This window comes from Brassica napus, unplaced genomic scaffold (assembly GCF_020379485.1).
Source record: "Brassica napus cultivar Da-Ae unplaced genomic scaffold, Da-Ae ScsIHWf_55;HRSCAF=95, whole genome shotgun sequence".
In the NCBI taxonomy this organism is placed as follows: Eukaryota; Viridiplantae; Streptophyta; class Magnoliopsida; order Brassicales; family Brassicaceae; genus Brassica; species Brassica napus.
The window spans coordinates 86,453-109,901 of NW_026016620.1; the positions used below are offsets into that span (position 1 = coordinate 86,453).

Here is a 23,449-nt window from a genome sequence, read left to right on the forward strand (position 1 = left end):
TCATAGCACATGAGCTTATATATATTGCTCATTTCTCTTGCTACTCCCTGATGTTGGATGTTTACCATATCTCTTCATTAAAGCCAATATGCTTTTCCTTATTGCCATGAGGCCCATTTCGTTTTCACTTCATACAATTATTTAAAAGTCCATTGATCTTAAATAATTGATCCAAAACCCTCGCCCATGGTGCGTCCCGTCGATCTTCGCGAAGATAGAAGACATGATACTTCCATAGTGAATAAACCAAACAATTTGAATATTCTTGTGTTTCAAACCCAGAAAGACATAACTATGACAACTTCCTTAACTTTTTTTCTAATACGGAAACATTGGAAATAAATGACTGGAAAATGCCCAGTTAAAAGCTTGACGAAAAAATCAGATCTCGATCAGATCTGCTGAGATATCACAAGGAGCGAACACAAACCACAACCGATTCCACTAACCACAAACATTTGAGATGGGGAAAGATGGAACTGGAGCAGCAACACCACGATAAAGAAAGACCACCTGCAAATTCATAAACAAGACTAAAAGCACATTTGGTAAAGATGGGAGCAACCAAAATGGAACCACTTAGAGCACCTCCAGCCATTAGAAACTAGGTGGGATTCTAAAAAAATAAAAAATAAATATTTTAATTAAATAACTAAATTTTCTATTTTTTTAATTCTAAAATGCTAAATACAAGACAAGTGGAAGGTTTAAAGTTTTGAAGTGGTTTTAAAAACACTTGTTTTAGAACTTTTCTTCACACTCTCTCTTATTTTCTTTTTTTTATTTCTTTATTTTTAGTGGTGGGGTTCTAATTAAAGAACCTCGAATGGAGATGGTCTTGTTTACCTAGCGAGAAGACATGGCTTTTGAGAAGAGAGAGAAAAGGAGATCGTTATTTAAACTCAATATTTAAGATCTTAAATATTATTCAAATGTTGGTTAACCCCTAGTATATTACAATAAACACCTTTGGTTAGTTGATATACCATAGATTTTACCCATTTTTAGCCATGATATATAAGTTTTTTAGAAACTATTTATTATGTTTTGGAGTCTTTTTAGTATATTTACAGTTTTAGAGGAAAATTGTGATTTTGGTGCATTTTGGAGATAAATTTAAAAGAAACCCGTAGCTGACCATCGAACCAGTGCCAATCCGAAGGTCGACAATCAGAGATAAACATCGGTCGATGCACATCATGTGCCGTCGATCGACAGTGAAACGCGCAAGTTCCGAGTAGGTTTTCAGCCGACTTAAGTCCCAAGTCACAACACATTACAGAAATACCCTGGCCAATTTTAACATAATATTTATGTGCTCTGCCATTGTCCTAGGCAACATATGCTCTCAAATTTTCTACTTTTCACAGCAAACAATACTTAGGGTTTTTAGTATATTCTGAGAGAAGATCTAAGACTCCTTCAGAGATTTGTATTGGAACTCCAGTATATCTAACTCTATTCTATTTAATCATTTTATTCTGTCTATGTTTATGAATTCCTTTTTATGTCTCAGTAATTCATCTGTTATATTTAGGGTTCAAATAGGTTATGAGGAATTAGCCCATAATATAGAATTGCTAAGGTGATAAATATCTTTCAAATAATTGTGATTGATGCATGTGTTCTAGAGTAGTTAACTATAACCTTGAACTTAGGATTGTAGACAACTACGACGGTATGTTCTGCACCAGAACTAATTCCTTTGAGCTAGTATTGCTAGAAACAAACGAAAGTTGATTTAGACAATACTAGTGAACCTATCATTTAACTCGCTAAAGCCTGTTTAAGAGAACATCGATCGACGTTTTTACAATAACATCGATCGATGTTCGATCTGTATCAACAAGAGACAACTGAGATATTTGACTTAGTCAAAACATAAGAATCACATTCGAAAGCTGGATATCTTTACACTAGAAGTCGAGTTCTACGATTGACAGCCTAAGTATTTTATACCTCTATAGTCCTAATTGCTTGAATAGAAACCCTAGATCTAGCGCTTTCATTTAACTGTTTACAAACTTCAAAAGCAATCAACTGAACAACTGTCTTGTTTGCTTTGCTTGCTATTTACTGTTTTCATAATTTACCTAGCTTAATCACTGCTGATTAAGATCTATTGTATGCCCTAGCTCCTTGTGGATTTGATCCCTAAGTAATATAACTGAACCTTTTATTTGAGAGAGTAAATCACTCCTTAGGGTAATTTGAGTGATATCAAATCTGGTGCTATTGCCGCGAAGCTTTGATCGCCATTAGATCTTATCTTGTTAGATTATTTCTAGGTTTTTCTGCTATTCAAGAAAACTGATAAAAAAAATTCTTAATTTCTTTCAAGTGCATGCCTAGTAGTACCAAAAACAACAAGGAAAAATCACTGTTATTCTCAGACCTTGCACTCTTGGAACGCACGATCCGGAAAGAAAAGAGAACTGCATCGATCCACAACAACTTCAGTTCGTCGACCGACACTTCTCAGAAAACGTCGACCGATCCTATAAAATCCGTCGACCGACACTTCGCGCTGGCTTAAGCTGTTACCACTAAGATCTCTTACATCCTGAACTAAAATCAAGAATGCGTTCCTGCGCAATTTCTTTGATGAGTCATGAGTTGAGGACTTAAAGAGCAATATTGCTACACACATGAACCTACATAATCATTCAGAAGCTCCTAAATCAAATTCAAGTCCTATCAGAGAGACTGTCCACACCATGGATTCAACGAAGTGCAGCTGCTCATCACTTTCGTTATAGTCATTGCGTTGGCATATCAGATGGATCTGAACACTTCTAGTGAAGGAAACTTCAACACTAGGAATCTAGAAGAGGTTGTGAGACTGATTGAGAACTTGGCATCCAACAATAGCACCAAGAACACTGATTTTTAGAGGAGAAAAACAGGCACCCTAGGAATGGAGTAGTTGGATGATGTTAAGGCTAAGTTGGACAGTGTTCACAAGCTTCTCAAGAAGCAGGTTAGCTTTGCAAAGGATGAATAAGCTGTAGATGTCAACAATGATAGAGATTTAGAAGAGGATATGAACTTCATCAGTGGTACTGATTTTCAGAATTAGAATCCTGGAAATCAGAGTGGATACAAGATATCTTATGGAAATGGACAGAGGAGTAACTTCAACCAGAGTTCACGGTACCAAAACCATATCGAAGAACGAACTTTCCATAAATAAATCCCTAAACACATAATCTTCATCCTAACAAAACAACTATGACCAAAATACAAATTATTAAGTTGCCATGAATCACGTCCTCACCTTAGTTGAATCTCAAGGATTCGAAGACTTTGAACTACCTAGCGTTTTCAAGCGATGAACTCTTTAGCTCCTCCTTGCTGAATCCCTCTTCTCGGACTTCTCTCTTTACCAACTTGTTTCTGCTCTCTAACTTCTTTCTAATCTTGCTTTTTGAATTGTGTGAAAAAATGAGAGCTCAAGGGGTCCTTATATAGGATTTCCCAAACTTTCTCACCAAACCGGGCACTTAATGTCAGTCTCCTTATTTGGCTTGGTCAAAGATCACCATCAATGGCTTGACTTGATATCTTTGATTCTTTCCTTAGCTGACTCCCGCAGATCCGACCTTCCTTTTGTTTTACCCCACAATTATGGTAGTCAAACTTTCCTTACTTAGAACCCGCATTATCCAACAACCAAACATTGTTTAATAGGTCTTGCGGTCTTGATCTCTCTGTATGTATGCTATGATCGTTCCATGATCGGTTTACCATCGCTAAACCCATTCTGAATATTTTCCATGGGCTCGTTGAAGATCCGACACTTAGTTAACATTACATTTATTCTTTTAGTCTTCATGAATACAAGTGTCTCTACACTTAGAAAAATATGCTACTTGTAGAATAAAACCTCTCCGATTCTATTTTCTTCAAAATTAAAATACTCCGGGAGCGGGTTGTTACAATACCCCCATCGTAATCTTCGTATCTAGATTCTACTTCTGAGCATTCTACACTGAATAACCTTTTCTTCTTATCTCTCGCACTGTCATTCCCACTAATTGCGCTATTCTTTTTCTCAGTAATCTCCACACATAGATGTAGCTGTTCGATTTTCCTTAGGCTTAAAAACACCATTCAGTTGTCGAGTAATGGAGACATAAACTGGTGGGGTATCGTGTGCCATTGTTTTCAAAGCTTTATTCGAGAACATGTAGGTCAACCGAATATGATGGGTTAAATCCTTCAATCCGTAATCATCGAGTACCAACTCCGCAAGCTCCTCCTGTGTTGCTTCCTCATCTATATGCATAACTCTACACCCTATACCGTCGGTGTTGAATACATATCTGTTTGTCTTGATCCAATTACCGGAAACAATAATAACCGGATCCATATGATCTCGGATAAATATGAGACAAAAGAACAAGGGTTGAAGAAGGTAGATGAAGAAGAAGAAGAACAAGACATGGCGTCTTTAACATAAACTCTAATTTGACTGTCGTAACATTAATAATGACTTAGAAAATAAATGATGATGACATGGAAAATAGGAGCTGATGCCATGGAAAATCGGCAAGGCAGCCACAAAACGAACTTAAAACTCAGCCTTAATAAATCATCCATAACTACAAATGTATGTCAGTCGCAACGTGAATACTATATCAGTAACTAATATTCCGTTAATAAATCAGCGGAGACAAGGCTGTAAAACATTAAGTCAGCTGTGTCGTCATAAACTCAGCTGTCAAATGAATGTTATTCTAGTAATTAATATTTCACTAATATGTCAGCCGTAATTAAGCTGAGTTTACAGTTAATCCAACTCATTACAGCTGAAAATACGAAAACCAGCCATAACTACCTCCAATAAGTCAGCCGTACATTAAATAACTCAGCCATCCAATGTCACTAAATCAGTTGGAGAATGTAAGATCCGATCCCGGCCGCCTAGGCCGCGGTCGATGCCTCACGTCGCTCGGTCCACTTCCTGGCCGAACCTCTTAATTTTTTCCCTTTATTTATAATATCGCCTAAATGCGAGGGCTAACTTAAATCTTAGCTAAGGACTTCCCTAGTCATTAATAGCCTAGATCCTTTCAACAGATACGCAGCGGAATATTCTCTAGTTAACCAATGGTCTAAAACCAATCTAACACTTGTCTGGTCGAATCACCTTAGCCTTGGTCAGTTTACTCAACTACCAATTAGCTTAAAGGTCAATCCTAAACCCAAACCAAGCCATACGATTCTGAGGTTCCATTCCCCTAAACCATTCTATCTAGATCTACATAAGTAAATGCTAGATCATACCTTTGCCACATCTATGGAGCTTATTAGCTCATCGGTCCTCCATTGACTCGAACTAATCATTCAACTCATTGAGTCTCTTATTGGTCTTTATCTTTGTCCCTGCATCAAACAGCTCCCCTAGGTACTTAGTCATTCAACCAACCATCCCCACAGACATAAGTAACCTTTGAGAAGTCTTTGAAAGGATAAGGGTTTGCATCTGGCCTTTCTCGGCTCATGCACAATCCGAAATCCTTTTACCTTATAGGCAACAGTACCAAGTCCATCTTCTGGACTGACAAAGCTCATTAGATCCTAAGTCAATCAACCAACCATCCTCACATGACTTGGAACTGATGAGTCATCATCTGGCCTGACCGGCCTTGGGACTTAACCCAGACAACATATATGATTTGTTCATACCAACCGATGCATTCATTAATCAGGTTAGGACCGACACCTTGAACCATCATTCAAAGGTCAGGTCGTCCATACTCAACCATGATCAGATCTTACACGGCCTTCCTTGAACAATCGCACTTAGGCTCAGTATCTATGGTCTACGACACATAGTACTAGCCACACACTTCGTCATGACTCTTAGCCAATCTCGAAGCTATCAACACCAAAGTTGATATCTAGAAGCATCATATCAATACTCTTACTCCAGCAACGTGACTATCCATACTAGTGTTCGGCCATCGAACCATCGTCATGAAACATGATCCGACCACTAGACTTGATAAGCCATCATCCACTTAGCATGTACTGATATAACCGCCTTCCATTGCCATCTTGTAGGTCTACTCCCTACATAAGACATATGGCGCCTATCCTACTCACCAACCCAAAGTTGATTGTAAGATATCCCACTTAGCCTTTGCGGCCAGAACCATCCAACCATAGCCGGATCGTCCATAGTCCCGTCTAACCGTCTAGTTAAGATCTAGGTGCGATCGGCCAGTTATAAGTCCGGCCCAAAGGCTCACGGACCTTCTTACCTGATCCGACCCAAAGCCTGGATCCATACCACAGAGTAAGGCCCAAGACCAAACCGGATTGCCTTGCAACCGATCAGAACTTGCGACACAACACTCCGGTTAAACTAACCGTCCGTCCGTTCGACTATGTAGCCGCGGACTGTCCACTTGGTTCGGCCTAAGCCTTGAACCAATGGAACCGTTTGGAACTCACACCCTTTGGGAACTAGTACCCTTTGGACACACGTGCCTCTTGGCAAGTCATGACCCTTGGCATCTCACACCCATTCAGATGTTCCAACCGTACGACCTAACCGTCCGTATGGACTGTCTGGTCCGTGCGTGTGTCCGGCCTATGGCCAAAGGACCACGCCTTAACCTACACAAGTCATGAACCATTGTGACTGTTCAGGGAAGGGTTGCAACCGTTCAGAACAGAACAGAACCGCCCCTATCCAATCGGATCACCTGAGGCCGGTTTAGACCATGCACGCGCCTAACTCATCGGTTATGGACCGCGACCGCATTACTCAACCAGAACCACGGTTATAACCAATCCCAACACATCAACAAGGCCACGCCAATGTACAGAAGGAGTAGAAGAAGAAATAGATGAAAAGAATAAGAAGAATAGGACACAATCCAAACGCCCATGGCTAGACCGGTTCGGACTGTCCGATGGTCTTAGCCGATGAGTGGGTGGTTACCCCATTGACCCTATCTGACTGAACCAAGGGGTTGGAGTCCTTCTCCAGACCTTTCTCTATGCCTTGGGTATTCATAACCACACGGCCTCCTCTCTCCCAAACCGTTCTCCTTGCCGGAGATACTAAACCACCACGACCGGCCCTTTTCCGGCCGATCTCTTGGCCGGGACTCTCTCTCTCTCTCTCTACGTTTTTCTCTGAGTATTTTACTCTGGAAATGGATAATGAAATCGACAGGAGAGCCCCCATATTTATAGAAAACGAGGGGGTAAGTCTTGCCCCACGAACAGGCACGACTTGCTAGCGAATGGGCACCATCGGCCAAGAGTTGCCCCCTTTCGGCCACTTGCATCCCTTCGCCCTTTCTGATTGGGTTTGGGGTCGGCCACAAGCCCAACCCACGCCCTAGGCCTTCTGGACACAGCCCACAGCCTTGCCCAAGGTCCCAACAGCCCATGGCCTCATGGCCGGACCTCCCAGCCCGCCACTGACCCAGACCCGGACCATCGGCCTAAAGCCCGGACAGTCCGTCTAGCTGAGATGAGCTGACTCTCAGCGGCCTCAGCTGAGTGAGCTAGTAGTCCAGCTAGTGGAGCTGACTTAGTAGGGACTGAGCTGGAGTGAACTGAACCTAGCTTCCTTGAGCTGGCCGAGCTACTCGTCCACTTCCTCCTAGCTACCGTCTTACTTGTCCTAGCTGTCTCTTAGCTTAAATAAGGTTAAGTCTAAGTTTCCTTATGTCCTTAACCTTCTTTCTTGACCATGGAACGCTTGCCTTGATGTCCTAAGACTGGCTGGTACGTTTCCTCGAACCATGGCTGTCCCGACAATCCTTTCCAGGATTGGGGGCGTGACAGAGAAACACAACTCATCCATGTCTTATCTAAAACTCAGCCAAGTTTTCGAGAAATCAGCTAGCCGATGTATAATTCAGCCGTAACAAATGTTCGTAAGTCAGCCGTTATCTCATAAATCAGCCTCATTTCTGTAAATCAACCATCATGTGTGGCTGATTTATGCATGGAAGTCAGTCCATATCTCATAAGTCAGCCGAGTTTTATAAATCAGCTGCAATGTAACCGTAACTCAGTTATCAATATCGTCGTTGTGTTTTACGGCTGAGTTCATTAATACACGTTAGCGATTTCGTACGTGGCGCCCGATTTTTTCGACGTGGCTTTAAAAAGTAATAGCATTCTTGTAATTAGTTTTTTGTCATGACATAATAAAATGACACAATGGATATTTAGAAATTGGTAGTAATAAAAAAAGTTTTACATGGTTTTGGTCATTTCACCTAATTTGTAGGATGATTAAGTTAACTTCCCAATAATTAAAGATAATATTATGTTTATATATCGACGGTTCAAAGCACAATGTAGTGATCTACCTAGTACTTTGTTTGTGTTAGTGCTTGTCCATGTATGCAAACCTGCATGATGGATGTTTTTGAGTAAACAAACATAAAATTGATGCATTTACCTACATGGGTTAATACGATATTATTCACACAATAACATTTTAAAATTATAAACTTACAATGATGTTTACTAGAAACAATAACAACTGAAGTAGCATCTTGAACTAGTAAACGTGAAAACAAACGCATACAGTTTTGAGTAGTTAAACCATTTATTAATAAATACATAAAAAAAACTGAAAGTTTAAACCCTTAGACCGAATCGCCTCTGCTTCTTCTGATACCAATCTAAGGCCTCGAGATACTCAGCTCCTCCGAAGTCAGGCCATAGAACACTAGGAAAGTAAAGCTCTGTATAAGCTGATTGCCATAGGTAGAAGTTACTAATCCTTTGTTCTCCGCTTGTTCTAATCAATAGGTCAGGATTTGGGAACTCACTACAGCTTGTCATCAACTCTTTGTCCATCAGATTCTCGTCGATGTCCTCTACATTGATAAGCCCGTTTTTTGCCTTTTCAGCAAGACTTTTGCATGCTTGTAAAATATCGAACTTTCCACTATAGTCTAACGCCACAATGAGTTGCTTCTCTTTGTTGTTCTTTGTAGCTTCTTCTGCTTCTCCTATCAAATGTAGAAGTGACTCCGGAATATTCGTCCGTTTTCCGATGACCGAGACTTTGACGCCATATCTAAAAGAAGAATGGAAAAATTAACTTATAACACTTAAAAAGGATAAAAACATGTTCAGTACCTGCGCAAGTTAGGCATCTCAGACTTGACGATTTTCTCAAACATGTCCATTATGTACTTAACTTCATCCTGATCAAAGAATTGATTACTAAAAGGATTAGCCTGGTGGAAAATATAAGAAAAATCTTGAAATGATATGACAAAATGATCCGTCTCTCATATTTTTATAATTACCCCGGGTCTTCCCCAATTTTCTGTGGAGAAAGCAAAGAGTGAAACAGTGTTAATCCCCATTGAGAAATAGTCCTTAACATTCTCCATAACAGTTCTCGCTCCGGCTTCTTGACCTTGCGATGGCCCGAGTCCTCGTTTCTCTGCCCAACGTCTGTTTCCGTCCAATATGATCGCCACATGCTTTGGCATTCTCCCTCCTTTCTCCTTCTCTCCGGTTGTACCGCTACAGATTAGTAATAACAAAAGAAAGCAACACATTGAGCAAAAACCGTTTTCCTTGACATCCAACACATATATATTTTGCTCAAGAAAAATATTATATATATATATATATATATATATATATACATATATGAGTTTACTATACAAAACAAAATTATAATATTTCGAAGAGGTTTTTTCTATCAGTTAATTATCAGTCCATGAGTCCCGGTTATCTATAAAATTATAAACTTAAAAGTGTAAAATGTCAATTTTTTAATTTAGCAATATGAACTTGTGCACTAGAATACATTGAATAAACGGTTTATCCAATATGGACCGGATTTTGGCGAGAAACATAAATTTGTTGTTTTAACGGGAAAATCGATTTGCTATTTTGGGAGAAAAACATATTTTTGAAATCTTTGTTTTAGTTTATTTTTGAATTTCAGTTTTATTTTGAATAATTTGTATGAAGAAAAATCATGGGCAAAAACTTAATCCTCTTAAAGATGAATTATGTCCGGCCCATTGTCTGTGGTTTTTGGTTTAGTTTTTGGTTTTTGTTTTTGCAAAAACCATTTTTCATCCAATCAAATTTTAGTTTTTAGTTTTTGTTTTTGTAGAAACCATTTGATTTGCTAATCAAGATTTCTAATAAATAGATTCCCTAAAATGTAGGGAAACTAATTTTTGAAAAGTTTAACCAATTTGTGAAGAAAAACCAAAAACTAACTTTTGTGAGCTTTTAAAAGGAAAAACAAATTTTGATTTTTTTGGGTAGAAACTACAACATTTAATTAATTAATAATTAATAAATAATATTTTCATAAAGATAAATAATCATACAATTTTTGGTACATTAGCTATAATTTAAACAATAATGTGATATTTATTTGTGTTTAATATCTGTAAAATAAATTTATATAGTTTATAAATAATATGAATTAATTTTAAAGCTTAGTTGTTAATTTCTCTATATAAAATAATAGAATAATTTTAATAATTACTAGTCACATTAAAAATAACTAAAGTTATAAAAACATAATATGTTTTAGTAATACAATATATTTTATTAGTCATGAAAAATTAAAATAGCCATTCAATTCTAAGAAAATATAAATAATTTATATGAGAAATTTTATAATTAGTTTCAAAATTTTAAGTATTTTTATTTTTATATAATTTATAATATTTAAGAAAAACTATTGCTTATTAAGTTTATAAAATTAAAAATAATTTATATAAGAAAAATTTCTAAATAGTTTCAAACTTTTAAATATTTTTAATTTTTTGCAATTTATATAAATTTTATGATAAATATTTTATTATAATATAATTTTTTATAAAACTATAATAATTAAAATATGTTATTGTATTTTATTTTAAAATAATTATCACAATATTTTGATAATTTTAATTGTAAATATAAATATTTATTTTTATTTTGTTGTATTATTTCAAAGTAACGCATTAATTAATTTTTGAAAAATAAAAAAATACTGCAAAACCAAAAACCAAAATCAAAATCTAAAAACCAAAAAGCTAAAACCAAAAGCTAAAAACCAAAAACTAAAATCTAAAAACCAAAAACCAAAAACTAAAACTAAAAACTACTAAAACAATCATCACCTAAGTGTTTTTTTTTTGTAACTAAAAACTAAGTGTTTTGGGATTAAATATTTTTCCAATATGATTAGGTTAACCTTTTTTTTTTTAAAGTTGAATCCATGTTAACATCCCAAGATACACCAAATGACTTTATCTATATAGTCTAATAGTTTTCGTAGGTTGGTTGAGGACGGACATTTTTGGCTAGCTAGGTTGTAGTTTCTGAGATTAGTTAATACTTATCAGATTTGACTGAGAGATACCATTTTTTTTAGCAAAATATTAAGAATATTATTAATTTTTATTAATATTATCATGTACAATGAACTAAGATTAGCAGAAGCACCCTACCTCTCTTCTTTATCGTTGCATTGAGAAGCTGTGGTTTTGATGAATCTGCGGATATTTGTAATGGAGAGGGGAACACGTAGACGCCAAGAGACGAAGAGACAAGGCATGATAATAAGAGAAAGAAAAGTCAAGACAATAGAGAGTAGAGACAACATTGTTTTTTTATTTGTTACTAATGGTTTGTATTTACGGATCAGTTACTTCTCTATTTATACATACTTCAAGGGCTCTGGGTTCAATGACGCACATGATCAACGCAACTCTCTTTCTCTCTCTCTTGCTCTCTGTCTTTCCTTCATGCCACGGAGAGACAGATCATTTTTTTCTTTCTTTTACGGGAAGACAGATCATCTGAATTAAGGTTATTGTTTACGACACTTGAATATCACCAAATGATTTCATCCCAAAATTTTCTTATTAAACGAGGGCCACATTTTTGACCTTTTAGATTGCTCTAACCTTTGTATTAGTTAATTAATTACATCAATGATGAAAACTCCTAAACTATTAAAAATTATGGTATCCCAAAAGACAAACTGTGGTATTATAAATTTGATATTAGTAATGTCGAAGCTAATTTAATATATATATGTAGTAATGCTCTTCCAATTTGTTTGCATGCATAGTTTTTTTGTTCGCTTCATAAAAAGTAATAATCAAACAAGCAAGCACTAGAGCCTAATAAGAACGCACGTTAGCATTTAGTACGCTCGTGACGATTACATGCAGTTGCTTAGTTTATAGAAATAATAGCTTATTCTTTTTCTATAAAAGTTTTCATATTAATTTTTTTGTTTCTTTTGTGTAATGTACAAGACAGCTAGAATTTTTTAAAAACCTACGAAAAAACAGCCAAAACAACTTTAAACAAAAGTAAGCCTGTTATACTCAATCTACGAGCATCCCCAATCCATGAGATTTAAGATAGTCTAATAGCATGATTATTGGAGAGTATCTTTCCAAAGGTTGTTAACTAATTTAATATTGATAGATTTCTATAATTTAGTAAAAAGTTAAATGTAAATCCCAAAAGTTAATGTAAGCCACTAACAAATCAAAATGTATAAAAGGGCATCATTAGTGGTGAGAGATTCCACAAATCTCTCATAAATTATAAAAAATAAAATTGATTACATAATTATGTTTTAGCTAAAATCAATCATTAAAGAATTGACATGTGTCAACAGAGTACCTCATGATGGTATCAGAATATCTTTACGAAGAGACTCTCTCTTATTTCACTTCTTTTATAATTTTTTGTTGTTAGAAACTGTCCTAGCAAATCATGTAGAAACTACCAATGCTAATGACATTAGGTTCGCTGCAGAGAAACTATTTAGTTTCTTAATTCAAAGCGTTGATAGATTTCCCTGATGATGAAACCTAAACAAGCATAACATAAGTCGTGGGAAAAAAACTAAAGCCCACAACATTTGAGTAAAGTGACTGAAGCCATACCTCAGTGTTGGCATGCACAACCTATTGAAGTTCATAAAGTAACAATGAGTTAGATCTGTGTGCTCCTGACAGTATGATCAGTAAAGTAGTGTATTAAATCAACTCATGGAACTTTCCTCCATCTAAATTCCTGCTCATATGTCCAAAAAATCAAATTTTCATGATCAAATTGTTTCTTAAGATTAATCCATGCCCTGAATACATATATGAAATGGTTGCAGTCATACCTTATTTACTGCCAAGATACGAGGGAGTAATTGTAGGGGCACCATCACCGGCAAACTTGAACTCCTACAAGTCCTTGCAGTTCAATCTTGACCTCACAACAAGCCCATGTGATCTCCATGGTAAGATGATTCAACGTTTATCCTACAAATTTTTTCCTTCGCGTTCACCGTCCACACAAACTCAACCAATGCATTCTACGATTTTGAAAAGAAGAACCCAAACCGTCACTCAATAAGTGATGATCACTGCCAAAATATACCAAGAGAGATCTATATAAAATGCTCATCATCCCCTATAAAAAAAATCCTAAGATCCACACAGCCAATTGAAAACACGAAATATGCGAAGGTGTATGGTAACTGAAAGCTAGATGAAGAATTAAAAATAACATAAATCGCACTCAGTATGAAATGAAAATAAAAGCAGAAGCATGAGTCGAGATGAAAAGAGACTGGACAAACCTTAGCGTCAAGGAGCAGCACCACAGCGTTTCAAATTTCTAGCTTCCCAAAGCCAGAGCAGTCGCACTTCGGCGGTGGAAGTACAACGGCCAGACATTAAATCAGCTGGTAGGATAGATGAGTTTGCCATTCTATTGAAAATAAGGTTTTGGTGTTTTTGGAGTGTTGAGGATGAGTTCTACGGGATGAAAGTTTACCTTTTTAATAGCTGGAGATATACCGATTTGGTGAGAGTCAAGATGCATTGAATGCGTTATCGTTGATGGAGTGGGGATAAAGAGTTAATAAGGCCGTCAATGGCGTTCCTTCAGTGCTTTGCGTAATGGTTGCCTCCAGAATCTACACCGTCTATTGCCCTAATTACATAAAGAAGAAGATGATGCTATGAACCTATGAATCTATAAGAAGCAAGTGTTGAAGAAGGAGATATAAAGAAGAAGACGACGACAAGAACCCTAGTAATCTGAAACAACCATTGTTGGAGGGGAAAGCTCCAGCAGTAGACATTCGGGATAGGTTTTTTGTTACTTTTCTCAGCCCAATCTTAATCCACCCCAACACGATAAGCCCAAGCAACTCGTTCTGGTCCAATTAAGAAAAAAGGAACATGTGTCGCGCTGTGGGTTAACGACTTAATGATATGGCACTCTCACAGGAGGGATAACACTTCATTATTATATAAGAAGCTATTAGGTAATTTTGTACCTTTATTTAAGGAAAGAATGAAAACATTAATTGTACATTATTAATTAATTTTATGATTAGTTTAATGAGAATTGTAATGTACATGTTCAGATAGACCAAGACCAACGTATTTCTCTAAAGGGTTTGAGAAACATTATAGTGATGACAAGTATCATAGCTAAAATGTTTCAATGCTTCTCAAATAATGGTTTAAAGCCAAATATAAAAGTTTATTTGAAATGAAATTTTCTAAAACCATATTTATTTTTTTAACATCAAAAGTCTATTCTATTACTCAAAGTTTGAGATGATCTGGGAAAATTAGATTGGAGTAAAACAACCAACAAAAATCAAAGCACTATAATATATACACGATAAAATAGACGAGCAATCCTAGCTAAGCCATATTTTATTTGAAATGGAACCATCCAAACAAAAAATTAAATTATTTAAATCCAACCATAAGTTATCTTAAACTAGAGTAGCCTAGTAAGTAAAAGCATAGGCATAGTGTATTAGAGTGTGTAAAAGAATGTACGAAAGTTTGTTTTTCATAAACTTAAACAAAGTACCTGAGAAAAGTACAAGCAGAAAAAAATGACGAATGGAGTTACTGGAAAATGGAGCGGCGGGGTAAACAAATACTGTACATCAACACAACATTCCAGCGCAATTGCTATTGTAAATGCAACCGCAAACGCAATCACTGTTACAAGCAATATTTTTAAACCCGATCTGGACACTGAACCAGATGATTTACTGGGTTGCTGGGTCACTGGATCGACCGTGGATGAACTGCAGATTAATAAATGATTTAGTTTTATTATATAATAATATATCAGCTATGTAAATAAAAATAGAAACTAAAGTTTAATGTTTTATAATTTGTTTTAAAACATAAAATAATAGTTTGGATATTTATATATTTTATATTTAAAAATATTTAGAAATACTTAACTATAGTTTTTATATTTTTATTTTCATTTGACATACAAAATATCAAAAAATAGTTTAGATTATTTAAAATTTTCTCTAACAATATAAGAGGTATGACATCTAAAAAAAACAAGACATAAAATTTATAAAATTTAAATGTCTAATGTGAATGATAAATTAAATGGATTCAAATACAAAATAAACCAAAAGTAAAAGATCACTGTAATAAATTGTCAATAACGAAAATAAACTAACACCAAATCACATCAACTAATTTTGGTTCTCTCTGCCATCATTCACTTCATTTTCTTTAGGTGACATAGTAAAATCTTCATCAAAATCTAAAAATCACAAATATAAAACTAAAAAGAGAAAACCCAACATTTTTTTTATCAGCACCTAATTTCTTAATTAGAAATTTAAAATATAAAACATAATCTAAAAACATAATTAAAAACTTAAAAAAAGAAATAAAAGTTATTTATTGGTTCAACCGATGGTTCAACCGGTATCAAGTTTTTGGTTTTTGTGGATTTTTAAATATTGGAGTTTTCATAAAATCCAAACTGATTTTTTTCTGGGTGATTCAACCGGGTCTGGTTTCAAAACACTGTTACAAGCACTACTCGCATCACCGACTGCGATTTCACAAAACGACATGTGATAAATGGGCTAGTAATGTTAGTTTAATGGGCTTTTCGACACTTGCTCCGCAAGCTACTTGTCTTTGTTGAGCAGAACAGAAAAAGGAAATTGGTAAAACCTTTATCTTCTATATATAAACAATCGCAGACTCCTCTCTCTCACTCGCACGAATCCGCATTCTCTCTCTTTCTATCTTTTAAATTGTCTCTGAAGAAACAATGGCTATTTCCGATGATCTACCTCCTCAACTTACGAAAGATGTCAAGAGACGAAGCAGAAAAAGAAGAACCGTGAAAAGTAAAGACCTTGAAGTACTGATCAGCGTCGCAACAAGGGCCGCTCATATCGCAAGAGACAAAGGGTTTCACGTCGTCTCTCCTGAAGCCATACGATGCGTCGAAGTTCTCAGAATGATGCGAAGCTTGCCGTTGACTCCTCGGGTTATCGTCAAAACAGATGCCTTGCGCTCTCTTCGATTCCTCGCCACTAACGGTAACCCTAAAATCAGATCAGAGTCGAAGTCCCTTCTTAATCACTTGAAGGCTGTGCTTGCTGCAAGCAGTTGAAGAGAAGGGTTTTCCTTGAAAAGAGTATAAAGACTAGGGTTTAATTTCTGATAACAATTTTGTTACCAATTCTTGTTGTCTAGTTCAAAATTTTGAACATGTTTGTATCAAATTGATTGTGGTTACTATAACAAAGTTACATGGCTGAGGAAGACAGAGAATGGGTTAAATAGAGATGATATTTTAATATGTAACCCTTGTTCTTATCTGTTTACGCATGTTCTCAGTTTTGACTATTTTTTTTTTCTGCAGGCAATGTAACGTATGTACAAATGAAACGCCTAAAACGACGATTGTACGAATACTTTATAATAACACCCAACAAATTTATTTTTTCTTTTATAGAAAGAAAGATGAAAAAGTAACTTGAAAGACAGAAGACGAATGTAAGAGGAGGGTGGAGTATTATTTTGTGCTCAGATGAGCTCAAGGAACAATGCTTCTTGTTTGCTGCTCAAACCAAGATGGTTCAGAGTGGACTCACTTTCCCCATCCCCAAACGCATGCCGAGGGTAAGGTCTCACCTGTTTCATCACCACACCAAAACTTAGACCCAAGGACAACACCCGGACAAGCATAGCGTATTTGGCTTTACACTATCTTTACGCATTAGTAATGAAGAGAGATTTTATTGATAAAGATGCAGATGTTTTACCAGTCTGTAAGTCTTGGGTTTCACCACTCTGGCTATGTCTATGAAGTCGAACAGAGACTGCAAAAAAACAAAAATAAAAACAGTGCCATTGACAGTTATTTAGGTCTCTGGTTTTTGAGTGAATGCAATAAAAAAAGTGAAAATTGGATTATTTTTTCACTTGGAGTTTGTCGGATCTAAGGAATCGGCGGCCATGTCTAGTTCCGTCTGGCATCCTGACTAGAAGAGTAATAGCATTCTCTTCGTCTGCATGTGGTTCCTTCGGTAGAGAAGCTTCTTTTGCATCTAGTTGCCTCTCTAGCTCCTGCATGCAACAACATTCAGAGGAAAATACGATAATCATTCACTAATGTGCATTTGGTTTAGCTGATCTTGTCTATATAGTTTTCAGTCAAAATCCAAAATCAAGGAACGTGTTTCAACGAGGCCTTAGAAAGAGGTACGTACCTGTTCCTCCTCGTGTTTTCTTTGAGCTTCCTCCAGAAAAGCCTGTCTAGCAGTTTCTTCCTCTAACTGACGTGCCTCAGCATCTCTAACGGATTGTAGTTCTCTATCTCGGTCCGCTTGCAGGGATGCAAGATACTCATCATCCTGCTGTTCGCGTATCAACCTCTGAGCTGTCAATGAAGGTGAGGGTGGTGCCCTCTGCTGAGGAGGTAAGAATGGAAGATGATTATATCCAGTTTCGGGAATTCCACCAAACATGGCTGCCTCGAGCATGACAGCTTCATCATGTTCCTCAGACGAAATGCCTCCCCACTGGAGCATATACAAATAAGAGTATCAGTACTAGCTACTCTAGGATTCTAAGCGCTAAAAGTAATGCATGTGTACTAACTAGTCTTGTCCCTGTGCAAGAAGCAGAAACAGATTTTGTTGATACCTCAGAAGGAAACCTATTTCTATTGCCATTGTCCGCTTGATTATCTCCTTCAGGACTCGTGCTCCGGGAACGACCAGCATCAGGTTGGGCCAGAGATCCAGATGCCACACGTATTGGCCTGTGTCTAACAAGAGGTTCCTCATCATCGTCATCATCAGAGTGATCCTCAAATGGTGAGCTAGGTGCAGCCAATCTAGACAATACACAAAATACAATTTGTTAGGCCTCAGTTTTCGACAAGGGGGAGATATTAAGGTCAGAGATAACAAAGTGGTAAAAAGCAGAACAGAAAAGAAGCAACAAACCTTCCATTCAGGGCTTGGGTACTACGTTCAGGTCCTTGAGCAGCAGCCGTTTCAGACACTCCTGTTTCCGAGGTTGAGGCGTTAAACCCTCCTTGATTGCGCAAAATTTCTTCCTCCCCTGACTGCACTCACTTATGTTAAAAAAAAATAGATCCAAAGGGAAGATGAAGCAAAAAACGGAGACAACCACAGACCTTCAATGACATTGTGACAGCTTTTGCTATGTCATCACCATCTCCCATGTGAGACGAAGACGGCGGCCTCTCAATAGGCAAAGGATTACTTAACACCTATATATTAAAAAAAAAAAAAAAAAAGATAAGCCAAGATAAACACAAGAAAGAAATAAAAATACAGGTCATTCTCTTTGGAAAAGCTTACCACCTCAGACTCCTTTTTTGAGGCCTCAATGGCAGCTTGGATCATCTCTTGTTCAATATCATTGTAATCTTGAATATTATTGGGTGCAGGTATAACTTGCCTAGTTGTTCTTGTTGGAACATCATCATCATCATTAATAATAACCGATGGCCCAGTGCTATCCCTAACCTCTATAGGTATCACTAGAGGAGCCGGAATCACATCATCTATTTCCATTGCATCGTCTAGAGGTACTCTGCACAAAAAAGAAAATTATAAATTTTCAGAAGAAAAAGATGATAAAAATAGTGAGACTGGATTGGATTGGATGGCATACGAATTTTGACATCCCTCGCTGTAATATGCATTTACAGCTTGACTAAGATCACCACTATTCTCCTGCTTTTTCAATATCAATCAGTTAGATATACTACTCAATCACATATCAAAACATATCAATTTTGAACTTTAACTCTCTGCGAAAACTACTAACTCAATCAGATCATCCAATCCAATGACCCTAACATTCTGAAAATCAATCAGAGATCGTGTCTCACGAACTTTCAATTTGGCTACTCGAGAAATTCCAATAAAGCAGACAACACATAGAGCATCTAAAAACATGGAAACAATAATAACCTGGAGCTTCTGAACGGCGACGGATACTGAGGCCCCCGTGATGCTAATGAAAGTGTCGATTGCTTCCTGATTCGGTGTTGCCATTAGAGTCCAACTTTGCTTAATGATTGATTGATGTTCCTTCGTATTGTTTTGGATGGGCATAGGTGACTAGGCCCGGGCATTTTAACCTCAATCCCAAAACCCAAATCCTAACAGGAATCACCTAAAACTATTCCATTCGAAACCTAACCGAAAATTTACAAACATCTTTCGGTCCAAAATTCTTTTATCCGAACAAAACAGAACCGAAAAGAATCAATCCGGATAGATCCAGACCCCCAAAAAACAAACTCGAATAGATCCGATTCGGAAAAAATCGATATGTACCCGACATAAGAAAAAAATGTATATCAGAAACTATGATTTTTTGTTTGTATTTTATATATATTATTTTATTATTTAGTTGAAATATTTTTTTGTTAACAATATTTTTTATTATTTTGTAACATTTTTTAGTAATATAAGCTTTAAATGTAAAATTTAGAGTTCAAAAATGTTTTATTTTAATTATTAATAGTTTAATTTAAGTTATTTTCTAAAATTTTAGATATTTCTGACAAACATCGACTAAGTTTGATGGAGTTTGGGTGTTTCATATCATTTTCAGATCTTAAATACTCGAATTCAAATCCAGACCCGAAAATTACGGGTATTTAACAAGTATTTCAATTTTAAGATTTTAATTATTCTTTTTTTTTTCCATAATAATCTGCGTTCACAATACTAAAATAAATAGTGAAAATATACTTTTATGATATTTGAAATGTATAGTATTCAAATTAAAATCAGATAATATCCTAAATAGGATTAGTTATAGGTTTATCACAAAATAGTAACAAAATATAATAGTCATTAAACATATAAAAGGTATACATAAAATTATACAATTATCTACAACTACATGATAAATAAATATTAAAATAAAAGTTTCAAAATTATTATTTCCTTTCATTTTAATCTGACTTTTATGTATAACACATTTTCTTTCTTTTTAGTTTACTTTTCAGTAAAGGATCTACCCATTTTGTAGAATGAGTTCTTAAAAATGTAAGAAATATATTTCAATTTAAATTAAAAGAGTCTATTTTGATCATTTTAAAGACTATTTTGAGATATGTTTTAAAATAAAATAAAAATTATAATAAGAACTATATTATGTTTTAAAAATAATAATAATAATAAATAATAGTAGTTGCTGCCCAAAAGAAGGAATTTTTTTAAACATTGTTATTACCGTCAGCAAAACAGTAAACCATAAATCCTAAATAGTATATGAGCAAGGCATATGATAGGATTGAGTGGAAATAGTATTATGTTTCTTATAGCGCAGGAAATGTTTCATGGACTGAGGACAAATAAGTCATGTCAGAATAAATTTATGGCAATCAAAACGGATATGAGCAAGGCATATGATAGGATTGAGTGGAAATTTATCGTGACACTTCTTCTCAAAATGGGATTTGATCCTCGTTGGACTAATTTGATGATGGAATGTATTTCTTCGGTTCAATATAGGGTTCTTATCAATGGTCAACCACAAGGACTTATTTTTCCTCAACGAGGCTTACGGCAGGGGGATCCTCTCTCTCCGTATTTATTTATTATGTGTACTGAGGCTTTAATCGCGAATATTAAGAGGGCGGAGAGAGAGAAACAACTTACTGGTTTAAAGGTGGCAAGAGCGTGTCCAGCAATCTCTCATTTGCTATTTGCCGACGATAGTCTTTTCTTTTGCAAGGCAAATAAAGAGGAATGTCAAACCATTCTTAGGATTTTAAAGGAATATGAGGCTGTCTCAGGGCAACAAATAAATTTTCAGAAATCTTCAATTCAATTTGGGCATAAGATTGAAGAACCAAATCGTCAAGAATTGAGAGATGTTTTAGGAATTCAAAATATAGGAGGCATGGGATCCTATTTAGGTTTGCTAGAAAGTCTAGGAGGATCTAAGGTACACGTATTTGGTTTTGTTCAGGAACGGTTAAATAATAGAGTTAATGGATGGACCTTTCGATTTTTTACTAAAGGAGGAAAAGAGGTAATTATTAAATCGGTAGTTACGGCCCTGCCCAACCATGTTATGTCTGTTTATCGATTACCGAAGGCTACTGTTAAAAAATTAACAAGTGCAGTTGCTCGGTTTTGGTGGAGTCCAGGAGGAAGTTCTAAAGGTATGCATTGGAAATCATGGGATAAATTATGTGAAACCAAAGAAAATGGTGGGTTAGGGTTCAAGGATCTTATGGATTTTAATACGGCAATGCTTGGAAAGCAATTATGGAGACTGATTGAGAAGCCAAATACTCTTTTCTCAAGAGTCTTCAAAGGACGGTATTACAAGAATGCTTCACCCCTGGAACCGATTCGTTCTTCTTCTCCGTCATATGGCTGGAGGAGTATTATTTCTGCTAGATCTCTAGTTTGTAAAGGACTAATTAAAAGAGTGGGAACAGGTTCGTCTATCTCTGTATGGAATGATCCTTGGATTCCAGCCACTCGCCCGAGACCAGCAAACAAAAATTTTCCCAACTTTTATCTGGACCTCACAGTGGATTCCCTCATTAATTCGGAATCTCGCTCATGGAATTTACAGGTAATCAGGACTCTAGTGGATCCTACGGATGCAAAAATTATTGAAAGTATTCCTTTAAGTAGGAATCAGTTTGAGGATAGGTATGGATGGCATTTTACTACTAATAGAAAATATTCAGTCCGATCAGGTTATCAAGTGGAACGAGTCTATCCTGATAAGGAGAAACCACCAGATTTTTATGGCCCTACAGTGGATATACTTAAAGCTTTCTGTTGGAAAGTTCGGTGCCCCCCAAAAATAAGACATTTTTTATGGCAACTTCTCTCGGGATGTATATCGGTAATGAAAAATCTCAAGGCAAGAGGGATCCAAGGAGATATATGTTGTGCTCGATGCGGAGGTCCGGAAGAATCAATTAACCATGTATTTTTTGAATGTCCGCCGGCACGCCAAGTGTGGGCACTATCCAAGATTCCGTCGCCTCCTAATATCTTTCCTAGCACTTCATTATTTGCTAATATGGATCATCTTTTTTGGAGAGTTCAGCCAAAGATGGATGACCATCAGTTTGCATGGATTTTATGGTATATTTGGAAAGCCCGAAATAACAAAGTTTTTAGTAATCTGGATATTGATCCGAGGGATACTCTTCAAGTAGCTGAATTAGAATCATCACTTTGGGCAGAAGCACAGGTGGGAAATGACCCTACGAGGGAGCCTTCGGTACAGACCAATTCCTCCCTAGCAACACAAGGTCGATGGTGTTTCATAGATGGTTCATGGAAAGATAAGGATTCTTTTTCAGGGCAAGGTTGGTATAGCACTTTACAGGGGTTTGATGGTCTGTTAGGGGCAAGGAATGTAAGGGCATGTCTCTCACCCCTCCATTCGGAGGTAGAAGCTTTGATTTGGGCAATGGAATGTATGAAGAATTTAAGACAGTTACATGTCACGTTTGCGACGGATTGTTCTCAATTGGTGAAGATGGTTTCGGAACTAGAAGAATGGCCAGCATTCGAAAGCTATTTGGAAGATATAAAACTTCTCAAACGAAGTTTCCTCAACTCAGACATCGTTCATGTTCCTCGGACAGCGAACCTTCGGGCGGATAGCTTAGCACGCAATGCTAGGAAACAATCGTCCTTTGTCGTTCACATGGATGCAGAGTTACCAAATTGGTTTACAGAGTCAACATGAGTCTGTAAATTTTTTGCTGTAAAAAATAAAAAATAAAAAAATAAATCCTAAATAGTAAACCATAAATCCTTAACACTAAACCTTAACCCCTTGGATAAATCCTAAATTGTTGGGGTAAATCCTAAATCCTAAATCATAAACACTAAACACTAAATCTTAAACACTAAACTCTAAACGCCGTCAACAAAACTATAAATTTTAGACCCTAAACCTTAGGATTTACCCAACCGTTTAGAATTTATCCAAGGATTTAGGGTTTATCCAAGAATTTAGGGTCTAGTGTTTAGGATTTATGGTTTTGTAACAATGTTAAAAAAAAAATCTTTTTTTGACAGCTAGTTCTATTTTTTATTTATTTTATTTAAAAAACGTATTACGATTTAACAAATTTCTTT

The 23,449-nt window shown here is 36.2% G+C and overlaps 3 protein-coding genes across 25 annotated transcripts; 1 reads left to right on the forward strand and 2 right to left on the reverse strand.

Moving 5' to 3' along the window:
* Positions 1-8,442: 8,442 nt before the first annotated feature.
* On the reverse strand, positions 8,443-14,186 carry LOC111212069 (dehydrodolichyl diphosphate synthase 5-like). 20 transcript variants are annotated; one of them, XM_048774850.1, is made up of 8 exons: positions 14,064-14,186; positions 13,807-13,965; positions 13,610-13,675; positions 13,148-13,342; positions 11,463-12,941; positions 9,300-9,522; positions 9,127-9,194; positions 8,443-9,064 (listed from the first exon to the last, which is right to left on the reverse strand). In XM_048774850.1, exons 5-8 carry the CDS (start codon positions 11,615-11,617, stop codon positions 8,620-8,622), a joined length of 891 nt encoding a protein of 296 aa, XP_048630807.1. In that variant the 5' UTR covers positions 11,618-12,941; positions 13,148-13,342; positions 13,610-13,675; positions 13,807-13,965; positions 14,064-14,186; the 3' UTR covers positions 8,443-8,619. The 20 variants fall into 20 exon arrangements, with proteins under 20 accessions (XP_048630807.1, XP_048630804.1, XP_022569177.1 ...); XM_048774847.1 differs by having other exon boundaries at positions 11,463-13,050; XM_022713456.2 differs by having other exon boundaries at positions 11,463-13,050; positions 13,610-13,714.
* Positions 14,187-15,316: 1,130 nt separating this feature from the next.
* Positions 15,317-16,532, forward strand: LOC111203389. The gene has a single exon (XM_048774859.1). It carries the CDS (start codon positions 16,093-16,095, stop codon positions 16,438-16,440), a length of 348 nt encoding a protein of 115 aa, XP_048630816.1. The 5' UTR covers positions 15,317-16,092; the 3' UTR covers positions 16,441-16,532.
* A 175-nt stretch (positions 16,533-16,707) lies between these two features.
* On the reverse strand, positions 16,708-19,530 carry LOC106434392 (plant UBX domain-containing protein 8-like). 4 transcript variants are annotated; one of them, XM_048774858.1, is made up of 10 exons: positions 19,283-19,530; positions 18,981-19,042; positions 18,677-18,899; positions 18,478-18,573; positions 18,284-18,405; positions 17,979-18,171; positions 17,543-17,854; positions 17,256-17,399; positions 17,096-17,152; positions 16,708-16,964 (listed from the first exon to the last, which is right to left on the reverse strand). In XM_048774858.1, the coding sequence occupies exons 1-10, from the start codon at positions 19,424-19,426 to the stop codon at positions 16,857-16,859; spliced, it is 1,461 nt and encodes a 486-aa protein (XP_048630815.1). In that variant the 5' UTR covers positions 19,427-19,530; the 3' UTR covers positions 16,708-16,856. The 4 variants fall into 4 exon arrangements, with proteins under 4 accessions (XP_048630815.1, XP_022569171.1, XP_022569170.1 ...); XM_022713450.2 differs by having other exon boundaries at positions 18,668-18,899; XM_022713449.2 differs by having other exon boundaries at positions 18,665-18,899.
* Positions 19,531-23,449: the final 3,919 nt, after the last annotated feature.